Below are 14600 nucleotides of genomic sequence, written 5' to 3' on the forward strand. Positions count from 1 at the left end.
AGCGTAGGAAGATGTCATTCTCACAGCATGGAGTCGGTCATATTTCCTCTTGGCCTCAGTATAGGTTAGTCGGTCCAGGGTCTTTTATTCCACGATTTTACGCTCTTTCTGGAAAATTCGGCAGTCTGGCGAGCAAGGTGAATGGTGCTCCCCGCAGTTGACACAGATGGGAGGCGGGGCACATGGAGTATTGGGATGTGATGGGCGTCCGCAATTTCGACATGTGAGGCTGGAAGTGCAGCGAGGAGACATATGGCCGAACTTCCAGCACTTAAAGCACCGCATCGGGGGAGAGATATAGGGCTTAACGTCACATCAGTAGACCATCACCTTGACTTTTTCCGGTAATGTATCCCCTTCGAAGGCCAAGATGAAGGCACTGGTAGCAATCTGATTTTCCTTCGGACCCCGATGAACGAGCCGGACGAAATGTACACCTTGGCGCTCAAAATTGGCGTGCAGCTCTTCATCACACTGCAAAAGAAGATCTCTATGGTAAATAGCTCCCTGGACCATATTTAAACTCTTATGGGATGTGATTGTAACGGCAACATCCCCCAACTTGTCACAAACGGGTAACCGTCGTGACTGGGCAAAGGATGCCATTTGTATCAGGACTGACCAGAGCGCATTTTTGACAAGCCCTTCACCTCCCCAAACTTGTCCTCTAAATGCTCGACGAAGAACTGAGGCTTTGTGGAGAGAAAAAACGCCCCATCAACCCTCGTACAAACTAAGAAGCGAGGCGAATAACTGCTACTGCCATCCTGAGACTTACGTTCCTCCCACTGTGTGGCCAGGGTGGGGAACGTTTTCGGACCGTACTTCTGAGCGTTAAACTGAGCCCGAGAACGCTTAGAGACTGCTGGCGGCTGGCCACCAGCGAGAGACGATGTACCATGCTTCATTGCGGGTCATCCGCCCTGATGCCACCTACTCCGACCAAGGGCCCTCCCCACGGGCGCCACCCAGCCACGGCAAGAGCCACCTGGCAGGATGGCCGTTGCCAGGAGTCCCGATACCCCAGGAGGATAGGCATCTACTCCTTGGCATACGTGGGGAGTTAACGGCGCAGGCATCAGTAGAGCGATCCCTGTGTTGTCAGGGGGCTACAACCAACAGGGTACATGGCGGCCCCACCACAATGGACTGGCTACCGTGCTGGATGTTAGGTAACACATGGTCCAAGGTCGCCGTCGGTGCACAAAGAGGCATTGCACAGTGCAAGGTGTTATCTGCACGCAGAAAAAGAGTCATGACGAAGAGATGGAGAGCGGACAGGACTGCAGTTCAACGGTGTATAAGCTGGCGTAAGGTCTGATCGCAAGATGGACACAATGCACCAATTAAGGCGCCCTTCCCCAATCGGCTCGCTCTTCGGAAAATTTTGAGAGATGGAGGTCAAACCCAACAGGGGACCATCATATAAGACCGAAAAGTTTGAGACTCCTTTTAGTCACCTCTTACGACAGGCAGGAATACCGCGGGCCTATTCTAACCCCCGAACCCGCAGGGGGATGTTCCAGGACATAGATGGACTACTGAATGGACGCTACCAGAGGGTGGTGAGGGTAACACTGGTCGATAGCTTGTACACCGCATAGTGACACTCACTGCCCTTCCTGAAGTGACCAGCATCATTTCTCATGCAGGCTGTATTATAACATCACACATGGAAATAATGCAGTCCTCTAACTATCGAGTGTTCAGAAAATGCCATGGTATGGTTGCTAAGTAATGACCGATACAATTGTCAATTATTAATACAACATTTTTGATTGTTTAATGTATATGAACTGTATTTGACCAGGTTCTTGTATTTGTTCGCAGGTCCAGTTTGATTGAAGACCAACATCTTGTGCGACATCATCACTGTGATCCAGATCATCATGCTGACAATTGAACAAAGAGTGTTTCTTGTGGAACATGTGTTCTGCAATGGAGGCAAGTTTACCTCGGCAGTATTGAAGACTGTATTGGGTCATGTGGAGTACCCAATACAGCAGGTTTCGTAGTAGGTGATACATGCTACAACAGATGTGGGTAGTGTAACAGGATACTTAGTGAGTAAGGTCACATAGTGCAATAGTGTGAAATAGTCGTAACAAAAATGTTAAATGTGTCACAGAGCAATGAATTTATGTTCTTAATCAGGTAAGGTAATGCACAGTTAGGATAAGTCATTATCACTTTGATATGAATTTCGGGATGTTTTGAAGAGAAATATCACATTCTGAAATCAGTGTGAACAGTGTATAAATGTTAGTTAACTTTTTCGCTCATTTTTGTAATTACAATTCAATTACTAAAATTCACTGTTTACCATAACACAAATTAACTGTGTGAACTGTTAATTTTGGAAAAGCTTAACACTTCTGTATCTTTGCAAGACAGAACAACATATTCTTACAGAAATCACAAACTAAAAATCTGTAATTATATTCATAATTAATGTTACTGGAAAATTCTATAGACAAATTCAGTGCAATGTCACATATATTATGAAAACTAGAGAAGATTCATTTGAACTGTAGACATAACCTGATTCAGAAAGACAATTTGTATCATAAATAATGTTAGAAGAATGATTCATTAATTTTTTGTAACACGATTTAAAGATTCTGTGATATACATAATTATACTGCATTTTAGCCTTCAAATGTTGTAAAACGTCATTTCAAACATTTGAACTGAAATTTTGATATCTTAGAAATATTACCACCTGAAAATGGTTTCCAAAAATCGCATAATTAATTAAATTACGTAAAGATATTTGAGAATGTTCTGGACTGAATAATAAGAACCGAACTGTTAACTGTATTTATGTTTCAAAATTGCACTTTTAAAAGATTATAATTTTGGAAATATGCATTATTATTGTACTCATTTTAATTTCTATTAAAACTCTATAATGTTTGTTTTTGCTGGATTAACTTATTGCAGTTGTAACATCAAACATGAAATAACATAATAATGTCAAAGAACGTAATTGTTTAAAGATGTGTAAATACACCTTGTCAAAAGCCTTGGGGGGGAGTGTGGAGTGCGATTGGAGGACTATCTGCTGTGTTCCGGTTCCTGTAAAGTTGTGACAAATAAGTGTTGTCAACAGATTAATTGGTGTATGTCTGGTAGTGACCCAATACTTTCTGCAGCGAAGTTATCACCTCCAAAAATGTAAAACATGGTACGATCAGCTGTACTATGTTGAACCTTAACTGATGGGATTGCTACGTCAGTTTTGGTGAATTGAGATGGTATGAGAAGTTACGTTAGATTTGACATTGCAGCTGGCCTTCTGGACCTAGTTACGTTTTAAGTTGCATTTGTATCAAGATTCCCAGGAGTGAAGATGCCTAACCACAATGGTGTATGGAACCTCATCGCCAAGTTTTGAAAGACCGGATGCATTCATAATGCTCCAAAAATCAGGCAGGCCACCCACATCCACATTCGAAGAGAAGGTGGCAGAGGTGCAAGACATGATGCTGCAAAGTCGAAAGAAAATGGTTAGACGACTAGCTCAGTAGGCCTACATGTCCATGGGTTCCACTTGCAAGATTCTCCTGACATCACTGTCCATGTAACCATACAAAATTTGTTGGTCATATATGAACTGAGAGACACCGATCGCCCGGCGTGTGTGAACTTTTGTAACTGGTTTCTGTCCTTCCTGCAGGACAATGGTGAGGGGATTCTTGACACAATGTTTATCACAAATGAGGCATGGTTTCACCTCTCCAGTTATGGGAATAGCCAGAATAGTTGGAGAATCCGCATGAATTTAAAGTGTCCCCACTGCATGATCAAAAAGTTGGTGTTTGGTGCACCATGACTCATACATGCATCACTGGGCTGAGCTGCTTTCAGGACAGCATAAATGCAGAATGGTACACCACCTACATTCTGGAGCCCTTCCTAGGTGAACTGCATGAGGACGAAACTGAGAATGCGTGGTACCAACAGGATGGGGCTACTGCACATACCATCCACAAGGCAATGAACTTTTAAGGGACACCTTTGGTGACCGCGGCATCTCTCGAGGACTCTGGGCTCCACATTCACCTGACTTGGCTCCATTAGATTACTTTCTATAAGGACGTTGAAGGGAAAGGCCAATGAAGGCAATCCATACATCACAAAAGAACTTCAAGCTGCACTCACACGTCACATTCAGAACATCATTCCGATGTCCTTTGCAAACGTTTCTGCATTCTCTTGAAGATGTGTAAACATGTCTTCACGTTGAAGGGGATCACTTCCAGCATCTCTTATAACTTCCACGACTTTAATAAGGCGAGTTATGAGTTGCATAGTTACTTATTGAACACCGTGTCGTTTTCATCTCTGACAATTCTGCTACAATCTGCATACTTGTCCATTGTGACAATGTTTTCCACTAAAAAGTTTTGTTCAAAGAAAGATAACACCTAAGGTATTTCTAAAATGGGTTATCTGACAATGCATTTAAAACACATTTATTGAGCAACAAATTTGTCACACAACATAAATGTACCACATCTTCTAAGCTTAAATACTTTGTGTAATGAAACTTACTCACAAAAGAAAACGAAAATTATTCACAGGAGGAACTCTGCTCATGAAAATTAAAATTATGTATGGATTATCATGTCCATACGAACAGTAAAAGCGAATGATTTGATCTGAAGTGTCAATAGGTGAAGATTTTACAATCAATTCAAATGTTACTGCCGCAGAAACATAGGTTAGGTTAGTTTTCAAGCACTACACATCGAAGATAAATCATTATAACTGTCACATTATATTCAGCTAATAGTTTTGTAAAATAATGAATTTCTGCAAAAATAGTAACTTCACAAATTTACTGATAGTTTCGTAATACTAGATATTACAACTTAGCTTTGATGTACAATGACGATATGATGTACTTTTGCACTATAAAACTCACTCTTTTCTAGGTATTGATATGCTAAAGCCACTGTAACAATAAATGCATTAAAATTAAACTTCTGTAACTATGAAATGGAACCAGCATTATCTTAACTGTTAATTTAGCTAATCTGGAGAGGAGTTCCATAACAAGACATTCCTCAAATGCAATAATTGTGCTACAATTAAATAGAGAATTGATTAATATTTTTACACATTAATAGATAAATATATGATGAAGGACTATAGCCTGCACACAGTTTAAATTGCAGTTCATTAAGATAACATAAACAGTAGGAGTTTAGGTAATATGTTTAAATACATGCTATGTGTAAACAATTTACTTTAAGTAGCATTTAAAGTACAAACAAACACAAAGTTACAAGATAAGGTAATTATTTCTTGGCTACAAGGAAGTATGGGTAGTAAATACATAACAGTTTCTTCCAATCCCATCTGCAAAATGAAGATCTAAGAATATGCTCTTCACCCAAGTTGTGCACGGGAATTAAAAAATTAATAATGAGGATGGATGCAGATGCCCTTATGGGTAAGGTGCTGAACCAGTACGCAACAGCCACTTCATGGGCATTTGCAGGAATTTGTCTGTCCAGGAGGAAGGGGGGGAGGCACAAGGCTTTACAATTGCTGGTTTTGATATAAAGAAGTTGGTCAGCTTCAAAGTAGGTCACACCTCAACAAATAAATTTTGTAAGCAACTCTTAAAACTTATTATATCCTGGAGAACTTATGGTTATCCATCCATTTCCAAAGGTGTGGCAGAATTCTGTAACGAATAAATACAGGGGAGACACGTGGCTCCTCCTGCAGAAGTTTATGTGCCAGCTGCACTTGAATGCTTCCACCCCACAGGGGCATATTTTTTTTGTTCAACAATGTCAAGCTGAGATGAATGATGCAGTAGATCTTACTGTTGATGTGGTGAGCATACCAGAATGGAATACTTACAAAATAGTTTTAATGTCAGGTACTTTGGTTGCTATCAAACCTGTGCACATGCTGGTACAGGAATTGAAAGTATCAGCCAGGTAAGGGCACATGAGACAAAGATTGGTAGCCAGAGTCAATCTTCGTAAGGGACATGGCCAACTGGAAGACATATCAGGTGTAACGAAAAACCATTACTCACCCATGTGAAGGAGGCCACTATCTTACTGGCCCTGCAAACCCAAAAGCACCAGCTTCCACCAAGCTTAGGACCACAAATTACAGCCTTGCATTTGACTTGTGGATGAACAATTATTAATAACAGTTACTTCAGTTGAAGGCAACTCGGCAAGAAGAGTGTCTCCATCCAAATCATCTGGCAGTTTTAACTGCTTTTCGAACTCTGCATTACTTTATAAATTGCAGTGAAATAGAGAATAACGCAGAGAATGTTGAGGGAGATACCAAACCCCGATGTGCTGGTATAACATTTTGTTGTTTAGCTACTCAGGAAACATGATTAACGTGCCAAAAACACACTTTTTCCATGAGTATTTGCCATCTACGGATACAGGCTAAGTTTGCTTCTGTTCAATTTACAGATAGTTGACAACTTTTCGTGAGATGTTAAATTTTGTTTACTTTGCTCCCATGGTGTTGGTCTTCCCATCTAGTGAACAATCCATTGCCAACATGTTTTACTGTACACAGTAAAAAAGAAATGGTGTAGCAGAAGTAGCAAAGCAGGGAAAAGACAATTTGAAAGTGGGACAAAACTTGCAGTTTTAATGAGAAGGTGTGAAGAAAATCTGTATTCGATGAAATTTGACTCAGCATTGTTCATTCTGGGTTGAGACCCTGATGGCAACCTCGGCATTTGCGTATTTCTCACTGAAGTATATTAACTCAAACAGAATTTAAATACGTTAATATCTTCACCTATTGACACTTCAGATCAAATCATTCGCTTTTTAATATATTTTTCCCATGTGGAAGTTTCTATTTTATTTACATCATCAAGAATTTAAATACGGTTGCATGCTTATCATTTGCAGTCTATTTCATACAGCAGAAGAGAACACTTAATTTAATAAAAAGGTATGTTTGTTATATTTTTGCAATAAATACATAACAAACTTCAAAAATAAAAATCAGCCATGAAATAGATGTTGCCCAGATGGAACCTTTTAACCTACTTTCAAACTTAAGTATACTATATATCATACATTTAACACTATTACACCAGTGATAGTCATGGGTGACTGGAATTTGATAGTAGGAAAAAGAAGAGAAGGAAACGTAGTAGGTGAATATAGATTGGGGTTAAGAAATGAAAGAGGAAGCCACCTGGTGGAATTTTGCACAGAGCACAACTCAATCATAGTTAACACTTGGTTCAAGAATCATACAAGAAGCCTGTAGGTACTGACAGGTTTCAGATAGATTATATAATGGTAAGACAGAGATTTAGGAACCAGGTTTTAAATTTTAAGACATTTCCAGGGGCAGATGTGGACTCTGACCACAATCTATTGGTTATGAACTGCAGATTAAAACTGAAGAAACTACAAAAAGGTGGGATTCTAAGGAGATGGGACCTCGATATACTGACTAATCCAGAGGTTGTACAGAGTTTCGGGGAAAGCATAAGGGAACAATTGACAAGAACGGGGGAAAGAAATACAGTAGAAGAAGAATGGGTAGCTTTGAGGGATGAAGTAGTGAAGGCAGCAGAGGATCAATTAGGTAAAAATACGAGTGCTAGTAGAAATGCTTGGGTGACAGAAGAAATATTGAATTTCATTGATGAAAGGAGAAAATAAAAAATGCAGTAATGAAGCAGGCAAAAATGAATACAAATGCCTCAAAAAAGAGATCAACAGGAAGTGCAAAATGGCTAATCAGGCATGGCTATAGGACAAATGTAAGAATGTAGAGGCTTATCTCACAGGGGGTAAGATAAATACTGCCTACATTAAAATTAAAGAGACCTTTGGAGAAAAGAGAACCACTTGTATGAATATCAAGAGCTCAGATGGAAACCCAGTTCTAAGCAAAGAAGAGAAAGCAGAAAGGTGGAAGGAGTATATAAAGGGTCTATACAAGGGCAATGTACTTGAGGACAATGTTGTAGAAATGGAAGAGGATGTAGATGAAATGGGAGATATCATACTGCGTGAAGAGTTTGACAGAGCACTGAAAGACCTAAGTCGAAACAAGGCCCCGGGAGTAGGTAACATTCCATTAGAACTACTGACAGCCTTGGGAGAGCCAGTCCTGTCAAAACTCAACCACCTGATGAGCAAAATGTATGATAAAGGCAAAATACCCTCAGACTTCAAGAAGAATATAACAATTCCAATCCCAAAGAAAGCAGGCGTTGACAGATGTGAAAATTACTGAACTAATAAGTTTAATAAGTCACGGCTGCAAAATACTAATGCAAATTCTTTACAGACGAATGGAAAAACTGGTAGAAGCCGACCTCGGGGACGATCAGTTTGGATTCCGTAGAAATATGGGAACACGTGAGGCAATACTGACCCTACGACTTATTTTAGAAGCTAGATTAAGAAAAGGCAAACCTACGTTTCTAGCATTTGTAAACTTAGAGAAAGCTTTTGACAATGTTGACTGGAATACTCTCTTTCAAATTCTGAAGGTGGCAGGTGTAAAATACAGGGAGCGAAAGGCTATTTACAATTTGTACAGAAACCAGATGGCAGTTATAAGAGTCGAGGGACATGAAAGGGAAGCAGTGGTTGGGAAGGGAGTGAGACAGGGTTGTAGCCTCTCCCCGATGTTGTTCAATCTGTATATCGAGCAAGCAGTAAAAGGAACAAAAGAAAAATTTGGAGTAGGTATTAAAATCCATGGAGAAGAAATAAAAACTTTGAGGTTCGCCGATGACATTGTAATTCTGTCAGAGACGGCAAGGGACTTGGAAGAGCAGTTGAACGGAATGGACAGTGTCTTGAAAGGAGGATATAAGATGAACATTAACAAAAGCAAAACGAGGATAATGGAATGTAGTCAAATTAAATCGGGTGATGCTGAGGGAATTAGATTAGGAAATGAGACACTTAAAGTAGTAAAGGAGTTTTGCTATTTGGGGAGCAAAATAACTGATGATGGTCGAAGTAGAGAGGATATAAAATGTAGACTGGCAATGGCAATGAAAGCGTTTCTGAAGAAGAGAAATTTGTTAACATCGGGTATAGATTTAAGTGTCAGGAAGTCATTTCTGAAAGTATTTGTATGGAGTGTAGCCATGTATGGAAGTGAAACATGGACAATAAACAGTTTGGACAAGAATAGAATAGAAGCTTTCGAAATGTGGTGCAACAGAAGAACGTTGGAGATTAGGTAGGTAGATCACATAACTAATGAGGAGGTATTGAATAGGATTGGGGAAAAGAAGTTTGTGGCACAATTTGACTAGAAGAGGGGATTGGTCGGTAGGACATTTCCTGATGCATCAAGGGATCACAAATTTAGCACTGGAGGGCAGTGTGGAGGGTAAAAATCGTAGAGGGAGACCAAGAGATGAATACACTAAGCAGATCCAGAAGGATGTAGGTTGCAGTAGGTACTGGGAGACGAAGTAGCTTGCACAGAATAGATTAGCATGGAGAGCTGCATCAAACCAGTCTCAGGACTGAAGACAACAACAACAACAACAACATATTATCTCACACTTTGAGAATTCAGTATGGTGCGAGGCTTTGAAGAACTTGGAAAGCATAGCGTATTATCATAGTTTTCTGTCTGTTTCTCAACAGCAGCTGTATTTGGTAAGTTGGGATCTACTCTCATACATAAAATAATAAATTCCTTACTAACTCGTCTCATCAACATGCTGCTTTCTGATTTACATATGCTTATAAATGAACTTACCCTCTTAATAGATGCCTTTGGAAAAGCTGACCTCCTGTACATTTCATATCTATCCAGTTGATCTTCAGTGAAATTGGATACCAATACTCTGAAACAAAACACACACTTCCTATGAATTTTTCATGTAAGTACCATATCAACAATGTCTTCGGCTGACATCAGAGTTATTACTTCCTCTCGCTAAACTTATTTTTTAAACCCATTTCAGATTTACCCTTTAATTTCTTCGCTGCTTTCTCAACATACGGATTAAATAATATCAGGGAGGGACTACAAACATGTCTCACTCCCTTGTCAAACTCTCTCCCCTTTTCAAGTGCATCAACTGCAGAAGCTGTAAACAATCCCTCTCTTCCTGAATGTTTTATCCCTGCTACTTACAGTATTTCAAAGAGTGTGTTCCAGTCGTCATTGAGAAAAACTCCTCTAAATCAACAAATGCTATTAATGTAGTCTGGCACAGGAGTAACATTTTTACTAATGAAAATTTGCTTTTGTTATATACAAATGTTGCACAGTTATAGAACCAGAAAAACACAAGTCTAGTTCACACTAATTTTAAAAGTGTTGTGCATCTTGTTCAAATGGCTACACCGTAATTCCATATTATCATTAAATTTTGTTTTTATAGTCTACGTTTATAGCATTTGTAGATTTAGAGGAGCTTTTCTCAATGACAACTAGAACACATTCTTTGAAATTCTTTAGGTAGTAGGGATAACATTCAGGGAGAGAAAGATTACTTACAGCTTATGTAGTCTATGTACTTGGAAAGGATGTATTTGACAAGGGAGTGAGACCCATTAGTAGTCCCTCCCTGATGTTATTCAATCTGTATGTTGAGAAAGCAGTCAAGAAATTCATAGGCAAATTTGGAAATGGTTTAAAAAAAAAAAATAAGTTCAGCGACAAAGTGATAACTTTCAAGTCGGCCAAAGACATTGTAATTCTATCAGAGACAGCATTCTTCTTCTCATTCTCCTTCTACATATATAAACATTAAGTCCCCTGCTCATTTCTGTCTGTCTATTCTGGCTAGATACTACTGTAGTGATTTTGATGGGGTTTTTACTAATAGGTAAACTGATTTACATGAAAGGTTTGTGAATACAATTTTTAATTAAATCGGGTATATTGCCTCACTTATGATTTATTAAAATCTGCCACAACTACGAAAACAATACCATTGCCATCTAGAGATGAATGATACAACTTGCAGCACAGACTCTTACTACATGATCGTGAGCATCCATTTCATCTTCACCGCTTCCTGCAGCAGTGACAGTTCTCGTTCAGTCCAAACCACCACTGTCACTGTTGTGTGACCTATTGTTGTTTTCCACTCTGGTGTTTGTAAATTTTGTGCTGCCTCCACATATTCATGGAACAAGCCAATATTATCCAGTATGGATATGAAGTGGCATCTAACTGAATGACTCCCACTAGGCCACAGAGCCACATGAAACTATTTTTACCAGACTTCATATATTATACATATGTTGTTCTGTACGATTTATAACTTAAATCCCCCCCCCCCCCCCGACACTTTTCTATCTGTATGTCCAGTCTAATCTCAGGAACTACTGTAGCGATTTTGGTATGGTTTTCACTAATACACAGACTGCTTCAGGATGGATTGGATGGGGCAGTAGCCCATCACTCCAATCACTGCCACGAAATAAGCTCCGAAAGCCAGTTAACTACAAAACACACAACTTTCGTGCCTCCTGACAACTTTGCTGGTATGCATGACTTTAATCGTTTAAGTTATACTGATGTGATGTTCAGATGCCTATTGCTCTGTCTGTTTTGTTTTAGGGCACAAAAACAACTAGGTCATACAACCTCACATCAGGACTGTAAAACAAAAAGACAAAGAGAGGAGTTAAAAACGACTACACGTTAATCACAATCAATGGAAGAGAAAACAGCTAAAACCAGTGATGTGGAGAAAGTTCTGTAAAACATGCCATACAAAAACAGAGGTCCTGAACTAAAGGTTAAATGTCCTTCACCATACTGGTATGATGGATGAACAGTAAAACACTGTCGACAGGCCACCGATAACTCAGACATGTACATCTACATGACTACTCTGCAATTCACATTTAAGTGCTTGGCAGAGGGTTCATCGAACCACAATCATACTATCTCTCTACTATTCCACTCCCGAACAGCGAGCGGGAAAAACAAACACCTAAACCTTTCTGTTCGAGCTCTGATTTCTCTTATTTTATTTTGATGATCATTCCTACCTACGTAGGTTGGGCTCAACAAAATATTTTCGTATTAGGAAAAGAAAGTTGGTGACTGAAATTTCGTAAAAAGGTCTCGCCGCGACGAAAAACGTCTTTGCTGTAATGACTTCCATCCCAACTCGTGTATCATATCTGCCACACTCTCTTGCCTATAACGTGATAATACAAAACGAGCTGCCCTTTCTGGCACCCTTTTGATGTCCTCCGTCAATCCCACCTGGTAAGGATCCCACACCGCGCAGCAATATTTTAACAGAGGACGAACGAGTGTAGTGTAAGCTGTCTCTTTAGTGGACTTGTTGCATCTTCTAAGTGTCCTGCCAATGAAACGCAACCTTTGGCTCGCCTTCCTGACAATATTATCTATGGGGTCCTTCCAACTGAAGTTGTTCGTAATTTTAACACCCAGGTACTTAGTTGAATTGACAGCCTTGAGAATTGTACTATTTATCGAGTAATCGAATTCCAACGGATTTCTTTTGGAACTCATGTGGATCATCTCACACTTTTCGTTATTTAGCGTCAACTGCCACCTGACACACCATACAGCAATCTTTTCTAAATCACTTTGCAACTGATACTGGTCTTCGGATGACCTTACTAGACGGTAAATTACAGCATCATCTGCGAACAATCTACGAGAACTGCTCAGATTGTCACCCAGGTCATTTATATAGATCAGGAACAGCAGAGGTCCCAGGACGCTTCCCTGGGGAACACCTGATATCACTTCAGTTTTACTCGATGATTCGCCGTCTATTACTACGAACTGTGACCTTCCTGACAAGAAATCACGAATCCAGTCGCACAACTGAGACGATACCCCATAGGACCGCAGCTTGATTAGAAGTCGCTTGTGAGGAACGGTGTCAAAAGCTTTCCGGAAATCTAGAAATACAGAATCAACTTGAGATCCCCTGTCGATAGCGGCCATTACTTCGTGCGAATAAAGAGCTAGCAGCATTGCACAAGAGCAATGTTTTCTGAAGCCATGCTGATTACGTGTCAATAGATTGTTCCCTTCAAGGTGATTCATAATGTTTGAATACAGTATATGCTCCAAAACCCTACTGCAAACCGACGTCAATGATATAGGTCTGTAGTTAAATGGATTACTCCTACTACCCTTCTTGAACACTGGTGCGACCTGTGCAATTTTCCAATCTGTAGGTACAGATCTATCAGTGAGCGAGCGGTTGTATACGAGTGCTAAGTAGGGAGCTATAGTATCAGCGTAATCTGAAAGGAATCTAATCGGTATACAATCTGGACCTGAAGACTTGCCCTTATCAAGCAATTTGAGTTGCTTCGCAACCCCTAAGGTATCTACTTCTAAGAAACTCATGCTAGCAGATGTTCGTGTTTCAAATTCTGGAATATTCCATTCGTCTTCCCTGGTGAAGGAATTTCGGAAAACTGCGTTCAATAACTCTACTTTAGCGGCACAGTCGTCGGTTACAATACCATCGGCACTGTGCAGCGAAGGTATTGACTTCGTATTGCCGCTTGTGTACTTTACATACGACCAGAATTTCTTCGGATTTTCTACCAAATTTCGATACAATGTTTCGTTGTGGAACCTATTAGAGGCATCTCGCATCGAAGTACGTGCCAAATTTCGCGCGTCTAAATTTTAGCCCATCTTCGGGATTTTGCGTTCTTCTGAACTTCGCATGTTTTTTCCGTTGCCTCTGCAACAGCGTTCGGACCTTTTTTGTGTACCACGGGGGATCCGTTCCATCTCTTACCAATTTATGAGGTATGAATATCTCAATTGCTGTTGCAACTATATCTTTGAATTTGAGCCACATCTCGTCTACATTCGCATAGTCAGTTCGGAAGGAATGGACATTGTCTTTTAGGAAGGCTTCTAGTGACACTTTATCCGCTTTTTTAAATAAAATTTTTTGCGTTTGTTTCTGATGGATTTGGAAGAAATTGTATTGAACCTAGCTACAACGACCTTGTGATCACCAATCCCTGTATCAGTCATGATGCTCTCTATCAGCTCTGGATTGTTTGTGGGTAAGAGGTCAAGTGTGTTTTCGCAACCATTTACAATTCGCGTGGGTTCGTGGACTAACTGCTCGAAATAATTTTCAGACAAAGCATTTAGGACAATCTTGGAAGACGTTTTCTGCCTACCACCGGTTTTGAACAAGTATTTTTGCCAACATACCGAGGGTAGGTTGAAGACCCCACCAACTATAACCGTATGAGTGGGGTATTTATTTGTTACGAGACTCAAACTTTCTCTGAACTGTTCCGCAACTGTATCATCGGAGTCTGGGGGTCGTTAGAAGGAGCCAATTATTAACTTAATTCGGCTGTTAAGTATAACCTCCACCCATACCAATTCGCACGGAGTATCTACTTCGACTTCACTACAAGATAAATGACTACTGACAGACACAAACACTCCACCACCAATTCTGCCTAATCTATCTTTCCTGAACACCGTCTGAGACCGTAAAAATTTCTGCAGAACTTATTTCAGGCTTTAGCCAGCTTTCTGTACCTATAACGATATCAGCTTCTGTGCTTTCTATTAGCGCTTGAAGCTCAGGGACTTTTCCAGCGCAACAA

At 40.0% G+C, this 14600-nt stretch overlaps 1 protein-coding gene across 1 annotated transcript in view; it reads right to left on the minus strand.

The window, feature by feature from the left end:
- LOC126268229 (transcription initiation factor TFIID subunit 11) overlaps positions 1 to 14600 on the minus strand; it is a 51072-nt gene that overhangs the window by 14177 nt on the left and 22295 nt on the right. Inside the window, exon 2 of the mRNA XM_049973870.1 lies at positions 9757 to 9844. Within this exon, the coding sequence (XP_049829827.1) occupies positions 9757 to 9844 (88 nt within the window). The remainder of the gene's footprint in view (positions 1 to 9756; positions 9845 to 14600) is intronic.

Source organism: Schistocerca gregaria, chromosome 4 (genome assembly GCF_023897955.1).
Source record: "Schistocerca gregaria isolate iqSchGreg1 chromosome 4, iqSchGreg1.2, whole genome shotgun sequence".
NCBI classification, from domain to species: domain Eukaryota; kingdom Metazoa; phylum Arthropoda; class Insecta; order Orthoptera; family Acrididae; genus Schistocerca; species Schistocerca gregaria.